This window comes from Nerophis ophidion, linkage group LG02, assembly GCF_033978795.1.
Source record: "Nerophis ophidion isolate RoL-2023_Sa linkage group LG02, RoL_Noph_v1.0, whole genome shotgun sequence".
Lineage (NCBI taxonomy): Eukaryota > Metazoa > Chordata > Actinopteri > Syngnathiformes > Syngnathidae > Nerophis > Nerophis ophidion.
Window position 1 is genome coordinate 40,850,617 of NC_084612.1, and position 27,428 is coordinate 40,878,044.

At 42.6% G+C, this 27,428-nt stretch overlaps 2 protein-coding genes across 3 annotated transcripts in view; one reads left to right on the forward strand and one right to left on the reverse strand.

Annotated features, from left to right (window-relative positions):
* Positions 1-17,512, forward strand: part of fbn1 (fibrillin 1) — a 107,003-nt gene extending 89,491 nt beyond the window's left edge. The window contains exons 60-66 of the mRNA XM_061883818.1: positions 170-292; positions 5,008-5,124; positions 8,357-8,485; positions 8,563-8,682; positions 8,822-9,053; positions 9,122-9,305; positions 16,049-17,512. Of these exons, the coding sequence (XP_061739802.1) occupies positions 170-292; positions 5,008-5,124; positions 8,357-8,485; positions 8,563-8,682; positions 8,822-9,053; positions 9,122-9,305; positions 16,049-16,435 (1,292 nt within the window). The 3' untranslated portion in view covers positions 16,436-17,512. The remainder of the gene's footprint in view (positions 1-169; positions 293-5,007; positions 5,125-8,356; positions 8,486-8,562; positions 8,683-8,821; positions 9,054-9,121; positions 9,306-16,048) is intronic.
* Positions 17,513-18,111: 599 nt separating this feature from the next.
* On the reverse strand, positions 18,112-25,761 carry dut (deoxyuridine triphosphatase). 2 transcript variants are annotated; one of them, XM_061883830.1, is made up of 7 exons: positions 25,488-25,761; positions 24,385-24,529; positions 24,233-24,324; positions 24,096-24,140; positions 19,763-19,837; positions 18,335-18,405; positions 18,112-18,222 (listed from the first exon to the last, which is right to left on the reverse strand). In XM_061883830.1, exons 1-7 carry the CDS (start codon positions 25,606-25,608, stop codon positions 18,166-18,168), a joined length of 606 nt encoding a protein of 201 aa, XP_061739814.1. In that variant the 5' UTR covers positions 25,609-25,761; the 3' UTR covers positions 18,112-18,165. The 2 variants fall into 2 exon arrangements, with proteins under 2 accessions (XP_061739814.1, XP_061739824.1); XM_061883840.1 differs by lacking the exon at positions 25,488-25,761 and having other exon boundaries at positions 24,385-24,657.
* Between the last annotated feature and the right edge of the window lie 1,667 nt (positions 25,762-27,428).

Below are 27,428 nucleotides of genomic sequence, written 5' to 3' on the forward strand. Positions count from 1 at the left end.
CCCTGCCTACTTCCTGTTACCATCCCTGCTACCTCGTAAAGGGCTGAAACCACACGGGTAGATGGCCCACATACACCACAGAGCCTGAGTCTGTCCATCGCATCATCTGTTTTCGTGCCATTTTTGTTAAAAAGATCGAATGGCGTTTCACATTCATGTTTCCTTGCAGATGTGGATGAGTGCATACAGGCACCAAAGCCTTGTAACTTCATCTGTAAGAACACAGAGGGAGGCTATCTTTGTTCCTGCCCCCGTGGATACATCCTACAGGACGATGGGAAGAGCTGCAGAGGTGACGCACACGCACACCCACACACGGCACCAAATGAATAATTACCAATAGCTTTCTTACTTTTAGAAGTTTCCATGTTGGCTCTCCATGATAAATTTAGTACTACTGTAAAGTAGGCCTGGTCATTGTGTGACTCTATTCTCCAATGTGTTTAAAAGCCTACTGAAACCCACTACTACCCACCACGCAGTCTAACAGTTTATATATCAATGATAAAATATTAACATTGCAACACATGCCAATACGGCCGGTTTAGTTTACTAAATTGCAATTTTAAATTTCCCGCGGAGTTTCTTGTTAAAAACGTCGCGGAATGATGACGCGTGCGCGTGGCGTCACAGACTGTAGAGGACATATTAGCGCAGCACCATTCGCGGCTAAAAGTCGTCTCTTTTCATCGCGCGAATCAACAGTATTCTGGACATCTGTGTTGCTGAATCTTTTGCAATTTGTTCAATTAATAATGGATAAGTCAAATTAGAAAGATGGAGATGGGAAGCTTTAGCCTTTAGCCACACAAAGACACGGTGATTCCATGTTTAAAATTCCCGGAGGTGAAGCTTTACTATGGATCAGAGCGGTCAAGCGAACATGGATCCCGACCACTTATCAACCGGCAGGTTTCGGTGAGAAAATTGTGGTAAAAAGTCGCATCTTACCGGATATCTACAGAGTTTGCGCCGTCCATGCAGCTGCCATCGACTTCCCTCCGAGACTGGCGTCAAGACACCCGTGGACCCACCCCTCCGACTAACAGGTACTATTTAATCTCACTAAAACACTAGCAACACAATATAAAGATAAGGGATTTCCCAGAATTATCCTAGTAAATGTGTCTAAAAACATCTGAATCCGTCCCAATGCAATCGCCTATTTAACTTTATTTTTGTTTTATTTATTTTTTTCTAGTCCTTCGCTATCAATATCCATCCATCCATCCATCTTCTTCCGCTTATCCGAGGTCGGGTCACGGGGGCAACAGCCTAAGTACGGAAGCCCAGACTTCCCTCTCCCCAGCCACTTCGTCTAGCTCTTCCCGGGGGATCCCGAGGCGTTCCCAGGCCAGCCGGGAGACATAGTCTTCCCAACGTGTCCTGGGTCTTCCCCGTGGCCTCCTACCGGTTGGACGTGCCCTAAACACCTCCCTAGGGAGGCGTTCGGGTGGCATCCTGACCAGATGCCCGAACCACCTCATCTGGCTCCTCTCGATGTGAAGGAGCAGCGGCTTTACTTTGAGTTCCTCCCGGATGGCAGAGCTTCTCACCCTATCTCTAAGGGAGAGCCCCGCCACACGGCGGAGGAAACTCATTTCGGCCGCTTGTACCCGTGATCTTATCCTTTCGGTCATGACCCAAAGCTCATGACCATAGGTGAGGATGGGAACGTAGATCGACCGGTAAATTGAGAGCTTTGCCTTGCGGCTCAGCTCCTCCTTCACCACAACGGATCGGTACAACGTCCGCATTACTGAAGACGCCGCACCGATCCGCCTGTCGATCTCACGATCCACTCTTCCCTCACTCGTGAACAAGACTCCTAGGTACTTGAACTCCTCCACTTGGGGCAGGGTCTCCTCCCCAACCCGGAGATGGTTTCAACCCTTTTCCGGGCAAGAACCATGGACTCGGACTTGGAGGTGCTGATTCTCATTCCGGTCGCTTCACACTCGGCTGCGAACCGATCCAGCGAGAACTGAAGATCCCGGTCATTGGAGCCATCAGGACCACATCATCTGCAAAAAGCAGAGACCTAATCCCACTGTCACCAAACCGGAACCCCTCAACGCCTTGACTGCGCCTAGAAATTCTGTCCATAAAAGTTATGAACAGAATCGGTGACAAAGGACAGCCTTGGCGGAGTCCAACCCTCACTGGAAATGTGTTCGACTTACTGCCGGCAATGCGGACCAAGCTCTGGCACTGATCGTACAGGGAGCGGACCACCACAATAAGACAGTCCGATACCCCATACTCTCTAAGCACTCCCCACAGGACTTCCCGAGGGACACGGTCGAATGCCTTCTCCAAGTCCACAGAAGAACACCATCCGCACCATACACGGTTTTGATAGTGCACTGCTTCCCCTTCCTGAGGCGGCGGACGGTGGTCCAGAATCGCTTCAAAGCCGTCCGGAAGTCGTTTTCCATGGCTTCCCTGAACTCCTCCCATGTCCGAGTTTTTGCCTCCGCGACCGCTGAAGCTGCACACCGCTTGGCCTGTCGGTACCTGTCCACTGCCTCCGGAGTCCTATGAGCCAAAAGGACCCGATAGGACTCCTTCTTCAGCTTGACGGCATCCCTCACCGCTGGTGTCCACCAAGGGGTTTTAGGATTGCCGCCCCGACAGGCACCAACTACCTTGCGGCCACAGCTCCGATCAGTCGCCTCGACAATAGAGGTGTGGAACATGGTCCACTCGGACTCAATGTCCAGCACCTCCCTCGTGACATGTTCAAAGTTCTTCCGGAGGTGGGAATTGAAACTTTCTCTGACAGGAGACTCTGCCAGACGTTCCCAGCAGACCCTCACAATGCGTTTGGGCCTCCCAGGTCTGTCCGGCATCCTCCCCCACCATCGCAGCCAACTCACAACCAGGTGGTGATCGGTAGAAAGCTCCGCCCCTCTCTTCACCCGAGTGTCCCAAACATAAGGCCGCAAATCCGATGACACAACTACAAAGTCGATCATGGAACTGCGGCCTAGGGTGTCCTGGTGCCAAGTGCACATATGGACACCCTTATGTTTGAACATGGTGTTTGTTATGGACAAACTGTGACGAGCACAAAAGTCCAATAACAAAACACCACTCGGGTTCAGATCCAATCACGCCTCTCCAGGTTTCACTGTCGTTGCCAACGTGAGCGTTGAAGTCTCCCAGTAGGACAAGGGAATCACCCGGCGGAGCACTTTCCAGTACTCCCTCGAGTGTTCCCAAAAAGGGTGGGTACTCTGAACTGCTGTTTGGTGCATAAGCACAAACAACAGTCAGGACCCGTCCCCCCACCTGAAGGCGGAGGGAGGCTACCCTTTCGTCCACCGGGTTGAACTCCAACGTGCAGGCTTTGAGCCGGGGGGCAACAAGAATTGCCACCCCAGCCCGTCGCCTCTCACTGCCGGCAACGCCAGAGTGGAAGAGGGTCCAATCCCTCTCGAGAGAAGTGGTTCCAGAGCCCTTGCTGTGCGTCGAAGTGAGTCCGACTATATCCAGCCGGAACTTCTCGACTTCGCGCACTAGCTCAGGCTCTTTCCCCCCCAGTGAGGTGACGTTCCACGTCCCAAGAGCTAGCTTCTGTAGCCGAGGATCGGACCGCCAAATGCCCTGCCTTCAGCTGCCGCCCAGCTCACATCGCACCCGACCTCTATGGCCCCTGCTATGAGCCCATTGGAAGGGTGACCCACGTTGCCTCTTCGGGCTGTGCCCGGCCGGGCCCCATGGGAACAGGCCCGACCACCAGGCGCTCGCCATCGTGCCCCACCTCCGGGCCTGGCTCCAGAGGGGGGCCCCGGTGACCCGCGTCCGGGCGAGGGAAATCTGGGTCCATGCTTTTTCTTCTTCATAAAGGTCTTCAAGCTGCTCTTTGTCTGATCCCTCACCTAGAACCTTTTTGCCTTGGAAGACCCTACCAGGGGGCATAAAGCCCCCGGACAACATAGCTCCTAGGATCATTGGGACACGCAAACTCCTCTACCACGATAAGGTGGCAGCTCAGAGAGGAGCTATCGATATCATCCACCCTTGTGACGTCGTCGTCTGTGACTTCCGGTACAGGCGAGGCTTTTTTATCAGCACCAAAAGTTGCAAACTTTATCGTGGATGTTCTCTGCTAAATCCTTTCAGCAAAAATATGGCAATATCGCGAAATGATCAAGTATGACACATTGAATGGACCTGCTATCCCCGTTTAAATAAGAAAACTAATTTCAGTAGGCCTTTAAGTTAATAGAAAAAAAAAGCACAGCAATATCCTCCCTAATTTACATCTGTCAGTGTGCGCCTTCATCAAAGATGCGCACACTGGGTGGAGCAACCCTTAAATGTGGGTATTTCCTGTCCATTCCGGGTTTTCGCATATTCTCCCATTAAGTACTTTTGCTCCTGCATACTTCTGAGGCTGGATGGATAAAAGAACCATATTGGCACTCTGAATAAATGATCAAAAATCAAAATGCACATCATTTACCTGCTTTGTCTTTGCGTAAGTGCAAGGGAAGGATTGGCGCAGCTTCATGGCCTTAAACGCGACCGTACATATCAGCCACGTTTGAACATCCTAATGGACATTTTTATCTGGACGGTGAGGTCATCATTGAACTATGTCATTATTTAATAGAAAGTGTAAAACCCATGATTTTCTCACAGCCAAAAAAGCAATTATGGCAAAGTCAGCCTCATTAGTAATGATCCCACTTTCATTCATGACTTAAGCACTTATGAAAGGCAGGCATCTCCGCAGGCTGGTTGGGAGAATACGAATAAGAGAAACGTGCGAAACTTCAAGCGCATCAAAAAACAATTAAGGTTAGATGGGAGAATAGGACCCATACTGCATCCAGATCCTCTGTTGAGCCTAAATAACTTTATTCATCAATCTTCACAGCTTCTCTCATCTGTGTTTACCAGATTTCTAGCACCTGCACTGGAATTGAACTCAAAGAAATCCCCATACTGTGGTAATGTGCACAACTAACTCGTTTCATACCTCCACTTCCTTTTCAGACCTGGATGAGTGTTCAACAAAACAGCACAATTGTCAATTCTTGTGCGTTAACACCATCGGTGGGTTCACCTGCAAGTGTCCACCTGGCTTCATCCAGCATCACACCGCCTGCATTGGTAAATAAACACGTGCAAAACATGGACTCACTACACATCTAAATATTATGTCCTTGGAAGTACTCTAGTGTCTGTGTATACATGAAAGGATTGGGCTTGATAAACATATTAAGTCGTCACACACTTGGAACTTCCTGGGTCCATGACTCAACGTGCTCGTTCCCAGTGTCACGTCTCCTAAAATACCCTCTAAGCCTGCTTCTGTCATGGTCACAGTTAATGAACTCTGATATCACACCCGTCTTATTAGGCTATACTCATTTGTAGCCATGCAGCCCAGTGAGTCTTTGTAATGGAAAACTGCAATGGATTGTCCTGACAACCACAAGCTTTCCAGTCCATAAAGCAGCTCTCATGACCTCACATCCAACTCGTGGCAACAGGCTCGCAGTCTTGATTGTAGGAAGGAATAGCTCCGGGCTAATGACATACTTTACAGTAGTCTGTCATTAATGTTATAAACAAAACCAATTGGAGAGACTGGGAGCAGGAGGAAGCACCTGTTAAAGTCATTGACAAAGAACATTGGGGCAAACAGAATTATTACTGAATTGGAAACTTTTCATAGCCTTCATAAAAGACTAAATATACCCCGAAAACGCACACAGTAGAGTAGACCAGTGGTTCTCAAACTTTTTCACTAAGTATACCACTCTGGCCGTCCAACTACCACCATAATGGACAACATTGAAATACAGTTGCATAGTAGGCCTAAATATTCATTAAAACAAGGCAAATGTTTTATTTAACATATATATTTAATATTTTGGCCACTGTAACAATACACACAGTTTGAACAGTAACACTGTGTTTAAATATTTAAGTGATTATTTGGCGTAACATTAGTGGTACTTGTACCACAGTTTGAGAATTCTGGAGTAGACTCTAAAGTTCAGCACAATGCATCACCTCCTCTACCATAAGAAGGGTTAAATGATAAATAAATGGGTTTTACTTGTATAGCGCTTTTCTACCTTCAAGGTACTCAAAGCGCTTTGACACTACTTCCACATTCACCCATTCACACACACATTCACACACTGATGGAGGGAGCTGCCATGCAAGGCACTAACCAGCACCCATCAGGAGCAAGGGTGAAGTGTCTTGCTCAGGACACAACGGATGTGACGAGGTTGGTACTAGGTGGGGATTGAACCAGGGACCCTCGGGTTGCGCACGGCCACTCTTCCACTGCGCCACAATTCTCATCCATCACAAGCAAGTTTGCTAGCAAAATACGCTCAATAATAATTACACACACACACACACACACACACACGTTCTAAACTATCTGTGATGCCTAATCTTGTTTGCCACATGGTTTGCATGGAATGTGCCTTTAGAGAATAATGCAAAATTTTAATTCCTATGTGTATTCCACTTTATACTGCTGCAGAATCCTGTGTGTGGAGAAAACAAGTCACAATTTTATTTGCGCACATTTGTATGTTTATACCTCAATCCCTAATCTGAATTAGGGCCAACAATAGAATAGAACAGTGTTTCTCAATTATGGCCCAACCCATTGTTGGGCCAGGAGCGCCCCCTGGAGAGCCTATAAAAAATATCTGTTTCTCAGCTGTGGTCCACATGGGCCACAGCGGTACTCAGTTGTAATACACTTTTACAACACTTGTGGCAGTGATTCAAACAAACAGAAGAAGTCTGGAGCTAAAGCCGTAGAGAAGTTTCTTCAGCGCAACAAATATGACTAAAGTGGTGAAGCTGTATTTTCATTTGCAGTCAAATTTTATTGACAGTTTATTTAAGAAACATCATCCATCCATTCATTTTCTACCGCTTGTTCCTCTATGGATCGTGATCCCAGCTGCATTCGAGCGGAAGGTGGGGTACACCCTGGACAAGTCGCCACCTCATCACAGGGCCAACACAGATAGACAGACAACATTCTCACACACATTCACACACTTGGGACAATTTAGTGTTGCCAATCAACCTATCCCCAGGTGCATGTCTTTGGAGGTGGGAGGATGCCGGAGTGCCCGGAGAGAACCCACGCAGTCACGTGGAGAACATTTATATATTATTATTATTAATATTTATTTAGTTGCTGTGTAATTCTGTTTTTTTTTCATCACTTATATGAGTCTCTTCTTTTGTAGTATAATTGATCAATATTTTTGTAGTCACCCTGACCTAAGCCTTGATAATAACCGTTGTGATTAACACATGTTTTCAAATCTTTTGACAAGGTTTATCTGGTTAAACTGTAAGTAGGTTAATTATAATCTTTGAATACGATTGAGAACCCTTTATATAGTATACAATGTTTCCCACTAGACTGACACTTTCAGGATTTGTAACATGGTAGGTTGCGGGAGGTTACATAAGTAAAAAAAGGTGAAAATCAAAACAAATATGTTTAGAACTGCATAAATGAACATTTCTTCTGTTGGATATAGCCACCTTTTAAATGGGGAAGAATCCCACAGCAGCATTTGTTGAGTATTCTTGTGTTTGTCAGACTCTCTAAAAGTATCTTCTCTGGATTTGTTGCTTTGTAGTATTTTTGAAAAAGAGTCTCGAGACGAGTCTGATTACTCACCAAATTTAAAGAAGTGCTCCATGTCATGTGCTCTGTTTTCTTATTCTCTGGCAGACCACAGCGTTATAGTGTGTTTAATGACCTGGTTGACAAACAGGTAAAGCCACATCTATTTGTGATGGCCCACCACAAATGATGATGTATGAGAAATACTGGTATCTGCATCTTGACACATGTGTACCATTTGTTTAAATCAAAATGTTAAAGGGATTTAAATCTCACTTAAGCCACAGCAACTGTGTTCTAATGTGTTCATCTTTTTCATATTTACTCCTATGTAAGTTCATCTGTTGGATGGGCTGCATTGGGATTATGTACTTCCATGCATTTCTAATTTAAACAATTTTAACAGTTTGCAGTGTCATGGAACTGCACTTTATTATGCTGAGAGGTGTTTTTTTGTATGTTAGTATTAGAATACTTCTACACCACTTCAAACTACAGTAATATACCTGTCAATTATTAATTATAACTAATCCCTCTCTGAGCGTGTCAATATTGTGTTTTGTAAAGATGAACGTTTTAAAATATCACTTGCATAAGATCTTCATATATTGCATTAACCGTCATAAAGTTTTTTTGGCCTCTGTGCGAATTCTTTTTCTGCATATTCAGTCCTTATCTTGTGTTTTGGTTTAGTTTGAACCGTTTTTTCTCTCGATGTAGACAACAACGAATGTGGAACAGACCCAAATCTGTGCGGCGCCAACGGTGTTTGCCAGAACACTCCAGGGAGCTTCAATTGCGACTGCCAGCGGGGATTCTCATTAGACCCCAATGGACAAAGCTGTGAAGGTCTGCAAACAGCTGACAGGCACAGAGTCAGCTGATCAAATACAAGTTGACATGTTTTGTTGTTTTGATTCTTCAAGATACGGATGAGTGTGACGGCAACCACAGATGTCAGCATGGCTGTCAGAACTTGGTGGGTGGGTACCGGTGCAGCTGTCCACAAGGCTACCTGCAGCACTACCAGTGGAACCAATGTGTTGGTGAGCCAAGCACTGCCTTGTCCTTCATAACAACGAAGAGTCTTTACACGTTCACATCAGACGTTCCCACTATTGCTGGTGTCATTTAAGTGCACTGACCTTGTGGTTGTTTACTTCCCCCCAATTTCCTGTGACCCAGATGAGAACGAGTGTCTGAATAGCCAGATCTGTGGGGGAGCATCATGCCACAACACTCTGGGGAGTTTCCGCTGCTCTTGCCCCACAGGCTTCAACTATGAACAGACTTCTGGGGGCTGCTCGGACGTCAACGAATGCTCCACTACTCAGAACCCCTGCAAGTTTGGATGCTCTAACACAGACGGAGGTTACCTCTGTGGTTGTCCCACAGGATTCTACAGGGCAGGACAAGGGTATGTTGGTGTTAAAAATCAGCCTGCAGATATTTCCAGCAGCCTGATGGTCTTTGTTTTGGCTACAGGCACTGTGTCTCTGGGCTGGCCTTTGGTAACGGTGGCCCAAGTGTCGGTCAGGGAGGGGAAGAGGATGAAAATTCTCTGTCTCCTGAGGCGTGCTATGAGTGTAAGATCAATGGCTATCCCAAGAAAGGACGCAAACGACGTAGCACCAATTCAACACAGGACCAAACTGTTGATGACATGCAGGTAATCTGTCAGTCGATTTGCAGGAATCTCTTTAGCCATGTTTTTACAAAGTGGAATTCTGAAAAGCAACACATTAAACAAAAGACAGCATAGATGGATAGTATAAATGTTGCCCACATTTTTTTTTTCAAGTTGTCTGCATGTCACTACTCAACGGGTACTGGGAGACCCGATCGGTCCACGCATGCGTGAAGACTACGTCACTTCCTGTTAACTTTATTTTTTACGGAACTTCTGTTTGTGCTGTTACCTTGGTTTTCTTTTTTGTTATCAGAGTCTTTATTTCAATAACAATGTCATATAAAAGATTACATGCCAAACAAAAAAAAAATAGTATTTATGATTACAGTTGTTTAGATGTGTTCAGCAGCCTTAAATGGCAAAGAAATCCATATTTTTACAACTTTATCTACATCAACTACATCAATTTACAATACTGACATTTTAAAAGTCTTCTTTTGTTAGGCCGCAGTTAAATATTTAAGTTACAGTATGTGCCCCGATAATACTCGCTGATTTGTTTAAATCTACCGCTTGTTCGTTTGTAAATTCTTTTTCATATTTACTCCTTGGTAAGCTATATTTTTCATACGAAACATTCACATATTGGGCAGCACGGTGGAAGAGGGGTTAGTGCGTCTGCCTCACAATATGAAGGTCCTGAGTAGTCCTGGGTTCAATCCCAGGCTTGGGATCTTTCTGTGTGGAGTTTGCATGTTCTCCCCGTGACTGCGTGGGTTCCCTCGGGTACTCCGGCTTCTTCCCACCTCCAAAGACATGCACCTGGGGATAGGTTGATTGGCAACACTAAATTGGCCCTAGTGTGTGAATGTGAGTGTGAATGTTGTCTGTCTATCTGTGTTGGCACTGTAATGAGGTGGCGACTTGTCCAGGGTGTACACCGCCTTCCGCCCGATTGTAGCTTACATAGGCTCCAGCGCCCCCAGCAACCCCGAAGAGAATAAGCGGTAGGAAATGGATGGATGGGCATTCACATGTCACAGAAGTGACGTCGCAGAAGCTCGGTCGTAAAATATTCGAAGTCCAAGAAGTGATTCAAAAACAGTGCATTTGTAATAGGAAACACTAAAATTAATTATTATATTTATTAAATTAAATGTGAGCAAACCTGGAACATAAGTGCCGTAAAATAAAGGAGCTGCTCGGATCTCTTGGGGAGGTGACTCGCTGCAGTTAGCCAAATGTTAGAACTGTCTCCATTACACTGCATTTACAATAAATAGATCGATTATCGACGTTTACTAATCGATTTTATAATCGTCCATGTTCGAATAGCTATGCATTTAAAAATCGATTATTTCCCATACCTCTACTAGTTACACATATTACAGTTGCAGCATCATTAAAAAGTCAATTTTTCATAATAGACTTTCTAAGGTACATTACAGACACAATACAAGGAATGTTCCAATTAGGATTTTATGCTGCCAATTCTGATCATCCATGAGTGAGACCAGCCAAAACTGATCACATCTATTAACTGTAAATTGTAAATGTATTTATGAGTGCTATTAACAGTGTAACAATATTGACACAATATTTAAACTATTTCCCTATTCTAATATATTACATACATTTGAGCAAAACAAAGTCTGTATTACACAGTAAAGAAACTGAAAACCTTCCATCTAATACTCATTCAAATAATTTCAATTTTGCCCTTAAAGTCCTTCTGTGTCATGGGAACTATCACCTGAATTCATTTGCTTACACACAATTTTACTAACTGTGTGTCTTTTTTCAAAAGATATGTACACTTTCCAAACACCACATTTAATTTTTTTAATTCCTTAATTATTTGCAAAATGACACTTTGGTCAAAACATACGCCCATTCATCAAAATAAAGCAAGCATTTGTAAAAATGCAGTTTTTATTGTCATCTCACTCACACAGACTTGAAATGATAAGACACTATTGGAGTGAGTTACCCAGAACAGTGATAAATACAAAACACATTTGTAAAAAAAAAAAAAAAAATTACTATAAGAAATCACATGTTTGGGGCATTTTGCACGACATTTTTAGCATATGTGATGAATGATTACTGTAACTTGTCAAAATATATTGGCAAATCCGTAGCAATCGTCATTGTTTACTTTGAAGTGGTCCTATACATAAGGACAAAGTAAAAATATCCTGTAATCTTTTCAAGAACTGCTCAACAATGATGCTGCAAACTGAAAATATTTATTTTTACCAGTCAGGTAAAGTAACATATCACAGTTGTCAACAATGTCATGCAGTACAAAGTCAAATCTGAGACAAATAAAAAGGTTAGAAAAAAAATCTGGAGATGAAAAAAAAATGACAGCATAGAGCAGGGGTGCCCATTACGTCGATCGCGGAGGGTGTGTCAGTCGATCACAAGCCAGGCATTAAAAAAATAGACTTAAAAATGAGCAATCATCAATCTTCACCAAGACTTCACTTTTGTCAGTTGTTTGACATTCTCGGCACCCGAGGATCTTGTGAGATGACGCTGGCTGCTGCGAGCTCATTATTAAGAAAAAAATTACATACAGGACGGAGAGAAACACTTTTTATTTAATGAGACTCTTGGGCCGTACCTGCTGTCAAAACTCTAAAGACCGACTGCACAGTTCCTGTCTTCACCATAAAAAACCTGCTTCATCCTGCCTGTGCTAACAAAATAAGAGGCTCAGAAAGCTAGCGTGCACAAGCTAGCAAGCTACGGAGTTTGATGCCACAGATCTCCCCTGCCTTCAGCGACCGCTTCCTCTCCTCGCTCACCCACACACTCACTGATGTCACTCACCTGCTGCCACACACACATATGCTACTCTCATAACGAAGTGTTTAAAAAAAAGAGTATGCAAGTTGGACAAACGACATGCCAAATCCAACCACTTTCATGTGGTATTGGACAGAAAGTAGGACTTTTTTTCTCCTCCATTTGAAAATGCGGACGTTATCAGCACCACTGTCTAATTCCAATCAATGCAAGTCATCAGAATCAAATACACCAACTTATATTCTTGTCTTCATGAAAGAAAGGAATCTATATGTGTTAAACATGCTTGTATTATCATTAAACACCATTAACTTGTTAACAAAAATGTCTCCTTCATAAATAAATAAATATAAATTATAAATATGAATGAGGTAGATCTCCTCGACTTGGTCAATTGAAAAGTAGCTCGCCTGCAGAAAAAGTCTGAGCACCCCAGGCATAGAGTGTAGGCTACATGTGCAGACTTAGGCAACAGCAACTCTATGCAAGAACCTACTCAAATGCCTCAGTTACTGATTTTAATCGTCACCCGCCCGTCTAGCTGGATCAGGCCATACTATCTCATCCACATCACATGCGATATTCTCATTAGCAAGGCATCGTTGGAAAAAATCACCCTGCGTGCCGTATCCAACCCTGCACAGAAGATGCCTCGATAAGGTCGTAGCCCTGCTCCATAGCCTGAAGCAGGGGCAAGCGGTCAATCCTAGTGTGTGCGTCAAATGTGAAGATGTGTGTATCACAATCCTTATATGTGTGCTAAGTTGGGAAGGGGTGCGTAAAGCCTGTGTAATATTTCGCAAATCTGTGATGCAGAGTCTATGTTTAAGATTAGGCAAATCTGCACAATGGTTTTGTTTACTGTGTGTAGACTTTAACTGTGAGAACATTTAAAATTTAGTGTGCAAGCGATTGGAAAAAACTGTAACAAAAAATATTTTGATCACTGTAGTATGAATCACACACTGATACAACCCTTGGTTTCGACACCACCGATTTATGGATCAATCCGCCCTCCTCTGACGTGTCGTGTGCTGTGACAATGTTGACACACCAACAGTTATTATTATAGAATCCTCTCTCTGAACTCGTATTCATCAACTTGTTGATTTCATGTTAATAGTTGCTTACTTTCCTTTGCAACATGGTTCCAGCTACACTTCCTAAAATGTACTAAGCACTTACTTATTGTTGTTTAAGCAAGTTTAGCAATTACCTTGCCTATTAGCATAATCTCTTTGTGTGTAAAATGTTTAGACTCCTTATTCAGAAATGCAATTTATTTATTTTATTGCAGGTGATTTTTAATTAACTCCGGGAGAGGCAGCACACTGTAGTTTGAGACACATAATTAGCTGCTAGCTCAGGGGTGTGCAAACTTTTTTCCCCAGAGGGCTGCTCACTGAAAACATGTAGGGGCCATTTTGATGTTTTTCATTTTCAAAACCAATACAATATTTATTGTAGCCATGAGGGCTCCCCTCAATTTTGGTGAGCGTTAAAGGTCCCAGGGACCCAGAAGGGTCTCAGTCATTAAAGTGTTAAAAATTAAGTCATATATTATTATGTTTTTAACTTTCCTCACTTAAATATCTATAGATCAACTTCAGATCCATTTTTTTCGTGTGTGTGTTTTTATGGCAAAAACACAAAATGTGAAATATTTTCCCCAAAATCATTTTTCATAATGGAGTATTTGATGTGAAGTAATCAGAGCCTTAAATAGGGATATAATTCATAACATTGCTTTTTATTTACCGGTAGTTTTTTTTTTAACAATGAGCAATTGTAGCTGAGAGGCACCAGCGCCCAATGCAACTCCAAAGGAAATAAGCGGTAGGAAATGGATGGATGGGATGGAGTTTTAAAAAACAAAATCAGACTAAAGGTATCTGGGATCTAAAAGGCCCCCACTCATAGAAGTGTTAAAAAATAAGTCAAAATCAATAAATGTTATTTTTACTTTCAATGCTTGAATCTCCAGATCAACTTCAGATCTATCCGTAGATCATTTAAATTAGTTTTAAAGTAAAAAAAAAAAAAAAACTGCCTGCATGGCAGCTTTGTGTAATTAGTCTTAGACTTAGACAAACTTTAATGATCCACAAGGGAAATTGTTCCCTTGTTATTAGTGTCAATATTGCAATATTTTCACATTTGATTTCAACTGTGGGCAGCATGATTAGTGCGTCTGTCTCACAATACGAAGGTCCTGAGTAGTCCTGGGTTCAATCCCGGGCTCGGGATCTTTCTGTGTGGAGTTTGCATGTTGTCCCCGTGACTGCGTGGGTTCCCTCCGGGTACTCCGGCTTCCTCCCACTTCCAAAAGACATACATCTGGGGACACTAAATCTCCCGTCCAAAGGCAAAACCTAGTAACTCACTTCTAGCTGATTTTGAGAAAACAAAGGAAAACCAATCTAACTTAATGCTTTCTTACAAAGGCCTACAAAGTCATCAAACGTATAGATGTTTTCTTGAGCTTTCATTTTCTTGCCGATTGAGCCATGGATTGAATCTGCTCTCATGAACGTGTGCCCTTTCTCCAGATATTTTGTCACAATCTCAGGTGGGCCCCATTCTGCGTTTGCACATTGGGCAAGAGCCGTGTACAGCGTCCAGTTTTTATTTAGACCTCCACAGTTATCTGCCCAAAAGAGTATGCAAGGGGAAGAATCAAGAACAATACATTTAATGAAGGTGTTTGCAACGTCCTGGGCTAATCTTCCAAATATCCCCTCGTGCCATAATATCACATAATCAGGTTGACCGTCGGCCCCCATTCGTGCAAATGTCTCATTAAAGACAATAAGGCGACTGACAAAGTAGCTCCGATTGGTCCCTTGAGATATTAGGTTTTTCTGTTGTATCTACGCGGTTATGTGGTAGTTGCTAGGTCCTGCCATGCGCGTAACAGCTTACTTACGGAACAAATTACAATATCGCATACACTAATGTAAAGCATATCACCTAGGAACTCCAAAATTATTATCAGCTCAGTTTTGACCAAAATTGAGTTACTGGGTTTTGCCTTTGGACAGGAGAAATGGGCCCTAGTGCGTGAATGTGAGTGTAAATGTTGTCTATCTGTGTTGGCCCTGCGATGAGGTGGCGACTTGTCCAGGGTGCACCCCGCCTTCCGCCCGATTGTAGCTGAGATAGGCGTCCGCGACCCCAAAAGGGACAAGCGGTAGAAAATGGATGGATGGATGTTGTCTATCTGTGTTGGCCCTGCGATGAGGTGGCGAATTGTCCAGGGTGTACACCGCCTTCTGCCCGATTGTAGCTGAGATAGGCATCAGCGCCCCCCGCCACCCCAAAGGGGATAAGCGGTAAAAAATGGATGGATGGATTTCAACTGTTTCCTCTTTTGTTTCACTTGCTATGATTTTTTGGGTTTTTTTTGCAATAGCAATTTTGAAAATGTATCCACGGGCCATTCAAAAAATAGCTGCGGGCCACAAATGGCCCCCCGGCCGCACTTTGGACACACACGGGCTTTTCAACCGGGGGGGACTAAAAATAAATTCAGTGTCAGCCAGAGGCACTCATCAACAAGTCATCAATCGGTAATGGCGATTACATATTTTTCACGTGAATCAGCTGACCATACCTGCTGCTTCCTGGTCAACATGAGCATAAATCTAAAGAAAATCAGTAAATGCACACAGCTTGAAGTAACGGATAATAGATATTGACATTTACTGTGTAGTGTTGCAATGGAATGGGAGAATCTCTCGGAATGTTCTGAACTCAGACTCATGACTTACATGTCAGGTTTGTATTGAGAAAGTGAATTCTTCACAGGTCAGTTGCTTTACTGGCATCATGTTGTCATTCTTTAACTTTAAATGATCCAAACTGAATAAACTCTGCTAGTTGTATTCGTCATGCGCTCCAATGTGCCTGACTTCTCGTGAACATGCATTGTTTTTTGTAAACAAAAAAACATTTGTTATTTTTTGCAGATATCTGAAAATGAGATGGTCAGCCTGGCCAGTATGGACGTAGAGGACACCCTGCAGTTCCACCTCAACATCAGTGACCTCAGCAACCGCGACCACATCCTGGAGTTCACGCCGGCGTTGTCCACGCTCAGCGACCACGTGCGCTACAGCATCAACTATGGCAATGAGGAGGGCTACTTTAAGATCAACCAGAGGGAGGGCGTGAGTTACCTGCATCTGAGCAAGAGGAAGACCTTGGCCCCGGGCGCCTATTCCCTTGAGATCAGCGGCATCCCCCTCTACAAGAAGAAGGATCTGGCTGAGCTGGAAGACCGCCATGATAAAGACTACCTCGCAGGGCAACTGGGAGACATCCTGAAGATGAGAGTGCAGATCATCCTCCATTAACCAGCGCAAGACTGTGGCAGGCAGAGTTTGTCAGCACGTTCCTCAGGAGGCCGAACATCTCCAACTGTGGGTCAGTGCTGTGTGTGGGGGGAGGGGGGGGGCACTGCTGCAAGTCCCAACTGGGAGACGGGCTTGCCACCAAAGAGACAAGGAGGAGGAAGGACTGCAGCGTTTGATTGCCAAAGATGATTCTACATATCATAGATACAATTTCTGTGGATGATGAGAGCTATTGGTTAAATGAAGAACACATTGTGTTTACAACTTCAGATGTGCTATCTTGAATTATTAATTATTGATGATATGTGGAATCGGGTTCCACTTTGAAAGGACTACAGGAAACTCTTAATGGCTAATGGGTTGTTTTTTTGTCTGTTTTTATTTTAAATCTGTGCACAAGTGGAAAAAAAGTATGTGCTCCAATCGTCTGACATTAACTAATTTCCTCCCTTCAGCTAAATGACTGAACAAACATGGATACACGCACATAAACATGTTTTTATCCCTCCCGCAAAGATGGCAAATTGTGGCAAGACAAGCGAGGAGGGGAAAAGAAGCCACTGTGGACTATTGCAACAGTGTCTGAGCTTGGAACTCCCACTGCGTATTCAAACTATGCTTGTCCACGTTTTCTAGACAATAGAATCCATCATATTTACTGGTGCTAGCAACACGAGCAGATATCCAAATGCACTGTACTCCCATACAAGAAGTGAAGGTACAAATAATGCCATCTGCCACATTTGTCTGTGCGAGCTTCAGTCAGCTAGCTCCCCTTCTATAGTTCATGTACATTGTGTTTATACTGTAATACTCTATGCCACTTTTAATCTATGACGCTAACTAGAGGAAGCCCCAGGAATACAGGGGTTTGTAATGGTGCTTATAATGACCAACTACTTTCTTCAACTGTACACACACACAAACAAAGATAACTTGGACCTTCCTGATCATGCACTGAGGCCTTCATGGCTACACATTCTCTCACATGTACAATCAGTGCCACGTTACCACCAGTCTGTCTTCTTCACATCAGTGGGGTTTTAGTTGTACATTCACAATAAAAAACAAACATTTTTTTGGTGTACTATATATATATGTATATTATCAAACCACTTGTTTTCCTCTTTCATCAAAGAGCCTCTTTTTTACTTGTATTTAATTAGGCTCACAAGTGTGCTGGTGTCCATCCCAGCCACCTTCACCATTGGTCCCTACTCACAGTTATGGACAATTTATTTTCCTCGCAAGACTTTAACGCAGATCTCCTAACTGTGGTGCATATTTTAACCACTTTGACACTCTGCTGCCTGCATGGAAGTTTTGGTGGAGTTTCAGGATTTCCATGCATGTATTGTCAAGCACTGCCATCGTGTGGACAGGTTGGATGTTGCTAGAATCAACTAAATCCAGACAGATGCGCTAACAAAACATCCATTTTTACCACGTCTCTCTCGGGGTGGTATCCCAGCTACATCCCAACACAGATAGACAGACAACATTCACACACTAGGGCCAATTTAGTGTTGCCAATCAACCTATCCCCAGGTGCATGTCTTTGGAGGAGGGAGGAAGCTGGAGTACCCGGAGGCAACCCGCGCAGTCAAGGGGAGAACATGCAAACCTTGAACCCAGGACATTATTGTGAGGCACAATATTCACTATCCCTCTCACCATCGTGCTAACAAAACATTTTATTATAACTCCAACTTCACAATAACAATCTAGCTTCAATTAGATCCGGTTGATCCAAACCCACCAGCTCCGCGTTCCGTATCATCAAGTGTCTGTAAAGAACAGAAGACATTTGGAATAATTGTAACGTTCTCATTTAAAAAATACATCCATTGTCATTTTTCACTATGTTTGCAGAAGTCTACTTCAGTATTTTATTCTTACCTTCTGCTCCACTAAGTCTGGGTAGCAGATTCTCTCACACACCAACTGAGCAATTCGATCCCCTTTTTTCACTAGAAAATAATTTGCATTTGTTAATAACTAGGGACGCAATTGTATCAAAATGTCATGATGTGATATTATCATGGTATTAAAGCCAACATAAGATATTCCTGTGGTATATGAGCCCCTCTCACCCAAAATGCTCAAATGTTTTAATCATATTTATTACTACAAACAAGGATATCGCTCCCTTTTAAATGAATGCACACATGTTAAAAGTGCAATTTTAAATGTTGATTTATTAGAAAAAAATAATGACATAACGGCAAGAAGAGACATCTTATTTAAACTATTTTCCCTAAAATATGCTTACTCTCTTGCACACACATCTCTCTTGTTTCTCATTGCACCCACACAACACTTCCTCATTCTCCACCAATCACCTTTGAGGCAGGGTATGTTCATGAACATGGGAAATATGATCATCACAGGAACATAAACACTAGCAGGTCTTTACATTACACATTGAGCTGGTTGGCATGTTGCCAATGATTAGCATATTAGTCAAAACAGCCTAATTCAAATAAATAGACTAAATCTCAGTATATTTTACGTGCATGTCTTTTTTAAGTAGTTTTAGCCTTAGTATTGTGTTTAAACATTAATGGTCTTTGTATTTGGTGACCATAAATTAAGTATTTAATATAATGGCAAGAAATATATTTTATTACAACCTAGTAATAGCTCAGTGGTTCTTAACCTTGTTGGAGGTACCGAACCCCGCCAGTTTCATATACGCATTCACCGAACCCTTCTTTAATGAAAAATAAAAGTTGTTTTCTTAATTTAATGACGTTACTATATTAAAGAAATACTAATAAAGATATATCTTACACAGAAAGTTACAGGAATGTACACATGATCCCATGTTTACATCTCATTGTGCAACATGTGAATGTTTTAGTAGGACCTAAATGCGATATCTGAAAGGGGTACAAATTATTTCCAACCCCACATTGTACAGAGCTCCTTAAAAACAATGTTTATTTTTTGTCATTGTAAGTGTGCCAAAACACTTATATTAGAAAATAATCTCATGCAAATGATTGCTGTCATTTGATTATAATAATAAAACATTGAACTTATTTAGTCAGGTTTGGACAGAGGCTCCGTCGAACCCCTGAGGCCGACTGACCGAACCCCTAGGGTTCGATCGAACCCAGGTTAAGAACCACTATCATAGATTATGGCAGGTTATGAGTAATAAGTGTAGTGTTACCACAATATTTTCTGTTACAATGAAGCCAATAATGATTTTTTTGGTTCCTTTATTTCAAAAAGTTTTGAGATACATTATAGGCAAGTCCAAATATATTGAGTTTCACTTTACAGAAATAATACAAATATAATGGACAACTCTCTGCTCACCTTCAAAAGTCTCTTTGCCAAAGTTAAAGAGCACAACACCGACATTTCCTCTATAGTCCTCATCTACAACTCCAGCTGGCATGAAAGATAACAGGAAATAAGGACAATTGAATTAGGAAACATGCTTAAATTACATAAGCACACAATTGCATTATTTGTATGATGTCAAGGCTTGTGTATTTTTCGTGGGGGAAATAATGATCATTTCTGAACAGAATATAAAAAAAAAATTAATCAAGTTGAGTTCATTTGTATTGGATTGAGCATTTCTCCAAGTCTAGGCACAATGAGTCACATTGATCAAATTAATACTGATTGACGCGTGATTTAGTCATCCTAAACTAGCTGAGATTGATCCCAGGGTCTCTACAGGTACATGTCAAATTTAAGACTTGTTAAGACTTTAACATCATCTTGAAAATAATTTAAGAACATTTCACATCCATACGGACAAAAAAATACGACATAAGTAAAATCAGAGGGCCAGAATGAATTGTAAGAGTACTAATTATTTCACTGCTCTTTCAGATTGGAAAACAAAATGGTTAAAATAAGTAAAAACACCAGAAGCTTCTCTAGTGTAAACTAATTTAAAAAATATTAGCAAACACCATGACAGACATTTTTCAGGTTTGCTATACAAGTGTTTTCTTGCTAAAGGTGCAGTGTGCTTCATATCAAGAGTTTTCATGTAACAACATCAGCAATGGTAGAGTAAAGCACAACAATATTGTCTGTGAAAGGGATTGTTAGCATATCTGCTAAAGCTAAATGGTAACCTTTAGTCACGTTTTTTTTCAGCTGTCGGAATTTAGCAAAGAGAAAAAAACATCTACAGTACTACTGTATCTGCACAAAGTGGTGAAAAACAGTGCGAGCAGACAGAGTGGTTGTCTCAAAAGAAGGAAGGTGATTATGGCTTGCAAGCCTCAAACAGAATTTGGATGTGAATAATGTGGAAAACATTCAATTGTGCTCAGCTCATTTTGGATCTGGGGTGTATGGATACATTTTTTTTCCTGTTTTAGTACCTTTTTTGAAAACATATTGCCAATACACAAAGATTAGTTTTTATTTAGGCACGACAAGATGACATTGGCAAATCTTCATTGCTTTCCTCACCATAAGATGAGTGCAAACACTAAACTCTTATCCTTGGTTGCCGTATAAACTTGAAAAAAAGATTAGGCATGACAAGCTGACCTGAGATTATTGAAATAAATACTAGTTTTAATACAGGAGAATTATATTTTTTGTTGATATAGTTTTACTGCTGTGTGTACAGTACTACCACAGAGAAATTAGAGTGTGCCTACTGTATGTAATAGTATGATTCCACTAGTATACATCTCATATTGATCTTCTGCAATTGGCGCCACTTTACCCACATAACACTCCTTTGGGGGGATACGTTTATCTTTGTTAAGTTGTGCAAGTGCTTGTAGCGTTTCAGGATCTTTTGACAGGGACTTAGCCCGTGTTTTTTACTTTTACATTATCATTCCATGGTAGCGCAGGGGTTAGTGTATGTGCCTCACAATATGAAAGTCCTGAGTAATCCTGAGTTCAATCCTGGGCTCGGTATCTTTCTGTGTGGAGTTTGCATGTTCTCCCCGTGACTGCATGGGTTCCCTCCGGGTACTCCGGTTTCCTCCCACCTCCAAAGACATGCACCTGGGGATAGGTTGATTAAATTGGCCCTAGTGTGTGAATGTGAGTGTGAATGTTGTCGTCTGTGTTGGCCCTGCGATGAGGTGGCGACATGTCCAGGGTGTACCCCGCCTTCTGCCTGAATGCAGCTGGGACAGGCTCCAGCACCCCCCGTGACCCCAAAAGGGACAAGCAGTAGGAAATGGATGGATGGATTATCATTCCATTCACTTTCCCCACAATGTTTACAAACGCATCCCTCCTTGATGACTCCACTCTATATATTTCCATACGCCTGCCTTAATCATGCATTAAATTGTTCACTCTTGAGCCACAAACCGTTGAACTTGCACTTACCCATCTTAGGCAAGTCATTTGGCTTTGCTGTGGGCTTTCGTGAAGTTTTCTCCGCTGCTATGCTAATTAAGCTGCTGTCATGCCAAATGTCTTCCCCTCTACAAAAACCTTCCCCCCGGAAGCCCCTCCAATGCCTGAAGGACCCCAATGAGAGCGGAACAATACCAAGTTATATGACTTAAGGGTTACAGCTGCAAAATTAACGAAGCAAAAATAGATTGAAAGGTTAGCATGCTGGAATGCTAATATTTTTTCCTCACCATTATTTTTCACCAATGACAATCAAGGCAATTATCCATCCATCCATCCATCCATCCATCCATCTTCTTCCGCTTATCCGAGGTCGGGTCGCGGGGGCAGCAGCCTAAGCAGGGAAGCCCAGACTTCCCTCTCCCCAGCCACTTCGTCTAGCTCTTCCCGGGGGGATCCCGAGGCGTTCCCAGGCCAGCCGGGAGACATAGTCTTCCCAACGTGTCCTGGGTCTTCCCCGAGGCCTCCTACCGGTTGGACGTGCCCTAAACACCTCCCTCGGGAGGCGTTCGGGTGGCATCCTGACCAGATGCCCGAACCACCTCATCTGGCTCCTCTCGATGTGGAGGAGCAGCGGCTTTACTTTGAGTTCCTCCCGGATGACAGAGCTTCTCACCCTATCTCTAAGGGAGAGCCCCGCCACACGGCGGAGGAAACTCATTTCGGCCGCTTGTACCCGTGATCTTATCCTTTCGGTCATGACCCAAAGCTCATGACCATAGGTGAGGATGGGAACGTAGATCGACCGGTAAATTGAGAGCTTTGCCTTCCGGCTCAGCTCCTTCTTCACCACAACAGATCGGTACAACGTCCGCATTACTGAAGACGCCGCACCGATCCGCCTGTCGATCTCACGATCCACTCTTCCCCCACTCGTGAACAAGACTCCTAGGTACTTGAACTCCTCCACTTGGGGCAGGGTCTCCTCCCCATCCCGGAGATGGCACTCCACCCTTTTCCGGGAGAGACAATCAAGGCAATTATGCTTTTAAAACATGCAGCTGTGTGAGATGCTTTAAGGTGCTTCCACCCTCATTGGGGTCCTTCAAGCATTAACGCCAAATGTATTCCGGGGGAAGGTTTTTGTAGGGGGAAGAAATTTGGCGTGACACTGCCAACACATAGGTGCTGGTATTCCATAAATTCTGAGCGGGCAGCAGTTACTTGCGCTGCGTTGTAGCGTGCTCATATATCAAAACATTTTAAAGCGAGACTGAAGTTAGACTTAGACTTCCTTTTATTGTCATTCAAATTTGAACTTTTACAGTACAGATAAGAATGAAATTTTGTTGCATTAGCGCGTTGTAGTGCAGGATAAAAGAGCAATAAGGTGCAGATATAAATAAATATATTACTACACGGATAAATATTGCACTTTTTCATATGCATCCATGTTTATGGATGTATGTTATATTGTCTTTATATTCCAGCCAGTTAATCCATTTGGGGGGGGGGGGGGGGGGGATTAAGGGGATTATTATGATGCGTTCAAGAGTTTTATGGCCTGAGGGCAGAAGCTGTTACAGAACCTGCAGGTTCTGCTACGGAGGCTGGGGAACTTCTTTCTAGAGTTTAGCAGTGAAAACAGTCCTTGGTGGGGGTGGGAGGAGTCTCTACAGATTTTCTGAGCACTGGTCAGGCAGCGGCTTTTTGTGATCTCCTGGATAGGAGGAAGAGGAGTATTGATGATCTTTAGAAGTGTATACATGTTTCAAATAAAAGTAATGTCCATAGATGTTTAAGACCTTTCAAAATCGTATTTAAGACCTTTTGAGATTATAGGAGAATTTTAGACATTTTAAAAAGGACTTAAATTCAAATTATTGGATTTAAGACTGGATCCCCTTTTCATGACAGACATTTTAACCCAATGTGGCTCCCGAGTCCATCCATTTCCTACTGCTTGTCCCTTTTGGGGTCGCTGGAGCCTATCTCAGCTGGATTCGGGCGGAAGGCGGCGTACACCTTGGACAAGTCGCCACCTCATTGCAGGGCCAACACAGATAGACAACATTCCCACTCACATTCACACACTAGGGCCAATTTAGTGTTGCCAATCAACCTATCCCCAGGTGCATGTCTTTGGAAGTGGGAGGAAGCCGGAGTACCCGGAGGGAACCCACGCAGTCACGGGGAGAACATGCAAACTCCACACAGAAAGATCCCGAGCCCGGGATTGAACTCAGGACTACTCAGGACCTTCGTATTGTGAGGCAGACGCACTAACCCCTCTACCACCGTGCTGCCCTGGCTCCGGAGTCAAATAGTTTTAAATATAGGTTTTAATGTTTCTGACCTCCAACATCGATGAAGTGCTTGGCTGCTAGTCCTGATCTTGGCGCTGGCAAGGAGGAACAGGAATAACAAAAAGTTATATTGCACAAAAAAAAAAAAATGACCCGTTTCCCTTCATGGCAGGAATGAAGCACTCACCTACTCTCCCATAGCAGCCATGAGGGACTGCTATCTGGATGTCAGTCTTCACTACGGCCTTGTCCAGAGGACCAATAGAATAATCATATGCACTGGGGACAGTACAGTGATTAAAACAGTCATTCTACAATTAAAACGGCTGCAGTACCAACCTGTACAAGTCATATCCAGCAGCTTTTGAGGAGCCTCTGCTGGGTGCAGTGGCGTGTTCTGAGAGTTTAGCGAAGCGAAGAAGGGATCTTTCTTCTGTCCTGGACTTTTTGGCGGGGGAAGAAGGTTCACTCGCATCTACAACGTCTAAGGCCGGCATGTTGGAAAAGAGATGAGTCAACAGTTAAAGTATCTCACACACACGCGGAGACAACTAACTTCTACAGACGTCGAGGCACAAGGCTGGGGCGATACTTGAATATCGATAATGGAAGATACCACTGTTCTCAATACTAGTGTCGACTCACATATTGCAATATTGATCTCGTTTGAGGGAGATTATTTTTGTTCATTACACAAACAGCACATAGATTAGCAGTGCGTTCCAAAGCCCAAAGTGTATCGTGCTACCACCCAGCCACTTTAAACGATTGTGTTGACGATAAATATCATTTTTAAACCGGTTATGGTTTTAGTATCTGTTATACTCGGTATCGCATCGGCAAGAAACTGTGGAGTATCGCCCATCTTTAACGTCTACTGAAGCTTTTCGCGGCTAAAGGATTGGATTTCCCGGGCTCGGAGGTAAGCCCCGCCCTCAAAACGATCATTTGGGTGATTTACACGGTATTATGCAGTACAAAACCATCGTGATGTTAATTAAAGTACGTCAACATTTTAGGTTAATTGTGTTTGGAATTGATATTAAGGATACAAGTTGAATTATCTGCGAAAAGGGTTGTTGTCACGTGACCAGGGCCGCCAATAACCTGGGCCGACACGTCATCCTCTCGCGATAGGTCATTTTCACAGGAGACAAACATCACCACAGGTTTTTTAAAATGTGTTATTATTATTTTTATTAATATTCAATACTCTGTATGTATTTGCTTTTGTTTTCTTTCCTTGTTGTTGAAAGTGCCTTGACTGTTGAGTGAATTATAAATGTATTTTTGTTGTTCAATAAAATCAAATCAAAAAACAAAGAAACATCCCCAGGGCTGATTGATACTTCCACCTGCATGTTTGAGTTTAAAGCAGGTGTCGTGTCGCAGTCCTTCATATCTTACTAAGATAATGCTGTCTACGTTCGACTCGCACTTACCTTTGCTATAATTCATTCGAGTGAAAAAATGCCTTCTTGCTAAATGAGGAGTATGAAGAATAATTGGAGACCACCGTTGTATAAGATGATTTCGTCCCAAGTATGTCGATGTCGATGTCATAGTCCGTATCGGCTCCCAGCAATGGTGAGTATGTTTGTGTCTTGTTAGCTTTTAGCCTGCTACTGTTTACTTCCTGCTCCTTGCCAAGGTTGCCAAACGCATAAGGACAAAATACCTTACAAAAATCTTCAAATAATCACATTCTGGCTTCTAAATAAACTAATTGCAGAACAGCGCCACAGCTGCCTGTAAGGTACGTGTGACGATGCACAAAATGTTTTGAAGGGGTCAGTTAAATCAGCGGTTCTCAAATGGGGGTACGCGTACCCCTGGGGGTACTTGAAGGTATGCCAAGGGGTACTTGAGATTTTTTTAAACTATTGTATATATAGCAGCAATTTAAAAATCCATTATAAATATATGTATTTAACAATACTTCAACAAAATATGAATGTAAGTTCATAAACTATGAAAAGAAATGCAACAATGCAATATTCAGTGTTGATGTTGTAAGCATTTCACCAATCTCGCGCACGTTGCAAATTATAGGTCATTTCCATTGTGCGCAAGCAATTTACATATCGCAAAACGAGATTTTGTGAATGGTTTAGTCAGTAACCCTACATTATTATAGTTTATGAATAGTAAACCAAGTTGTGGTAGTAGTTTAGTCAGTAGTTTAGTCGTGGAAATACACTGCATAGTCCAGTGGTTCTCAACCTTGTTGGAGGTACCGAACCCCGTTAGTTTCATATGCACATTCACCGAACCCTTTTTAGTGAAAAATAAAGTAGTTTTTTTTTCAAATTCAAAACAAAGTTATGTGTTTTTGGTAACACTTCAGTATGGGGAACATATTCTAAGTAACAAAGACATAATTTAGAGGTTTTTGGACACTAGGGGAACATATTCTAAGTAATAAAGACTTAATTTGGAGTTATTTGGTTAGGGTTAGGGTTATAATGAGGCCATGCCGAATAAGGCATTAATATGTACTTAATAATGACTAGTTAAGAGCCAATATGTTACTAATTTGCGTGTTAATAAGCAACTAATTAATGGTGAATATGTCCCCCATACTAAAGTGTTACCATGTTTTTTTACTGGTGCACAAAATGAACCGTGCATGAACATCACCTTGTTCAAAAAACAAAACTGACACTAAACTCACACTAGACTGCATAAACTCACAACAAATTACACACCTGCAAATCAGTGTGACTTCTGCTGTTGACGTATCCGTAATACGCCGATAGGAAGAAGTTTTTTATTGAGACGATGAGTCGGGTGTGTTTTTGACCTCTGCCGAACCCCTGAGGCCGACTCACCGAACTCCTAGGGTTCGATCGAACCCAGGTTAAGAACCACTGGCATACTGGTTAGGGTTGGACTAATTTTAGGGCAATACTCAGTTATATTGTCCCGACTACAAATGAATAGATTTACATAAGTATTTAATAAATTGTTTTGACACCAAAAACATGTATTTGCTCCCATTGATTTGCAAAACGTGCACCACACATTATTCAAATATATAGCTGGAAGCAATTTGCAAAAAGATTGCGCATTATACAAATTTGCAAAATGCGGTTGCGCATTTTGCAAATTGTTCACATCGATATTGTGCCTACAACATTTGCAGCTAGATTTTTTGTGGACATGTTCCACAAATATTGATGTTAAAAATGCATTTTTTGTAAAGAAATGTTTAGAATGAAGTTCATGAATCCAGATGGATCTCTATTACAATACCCAAAGATGGCATTTTAAGTTGATGATTACTTCTGTGTAGGGCGGTATGGCGTAGTGTGTAGACCGGCCGTACCAGAAACCTGAGGGTTGCAGGTTCGCTTGCCACCTATTGACATCCAAATCGCTGC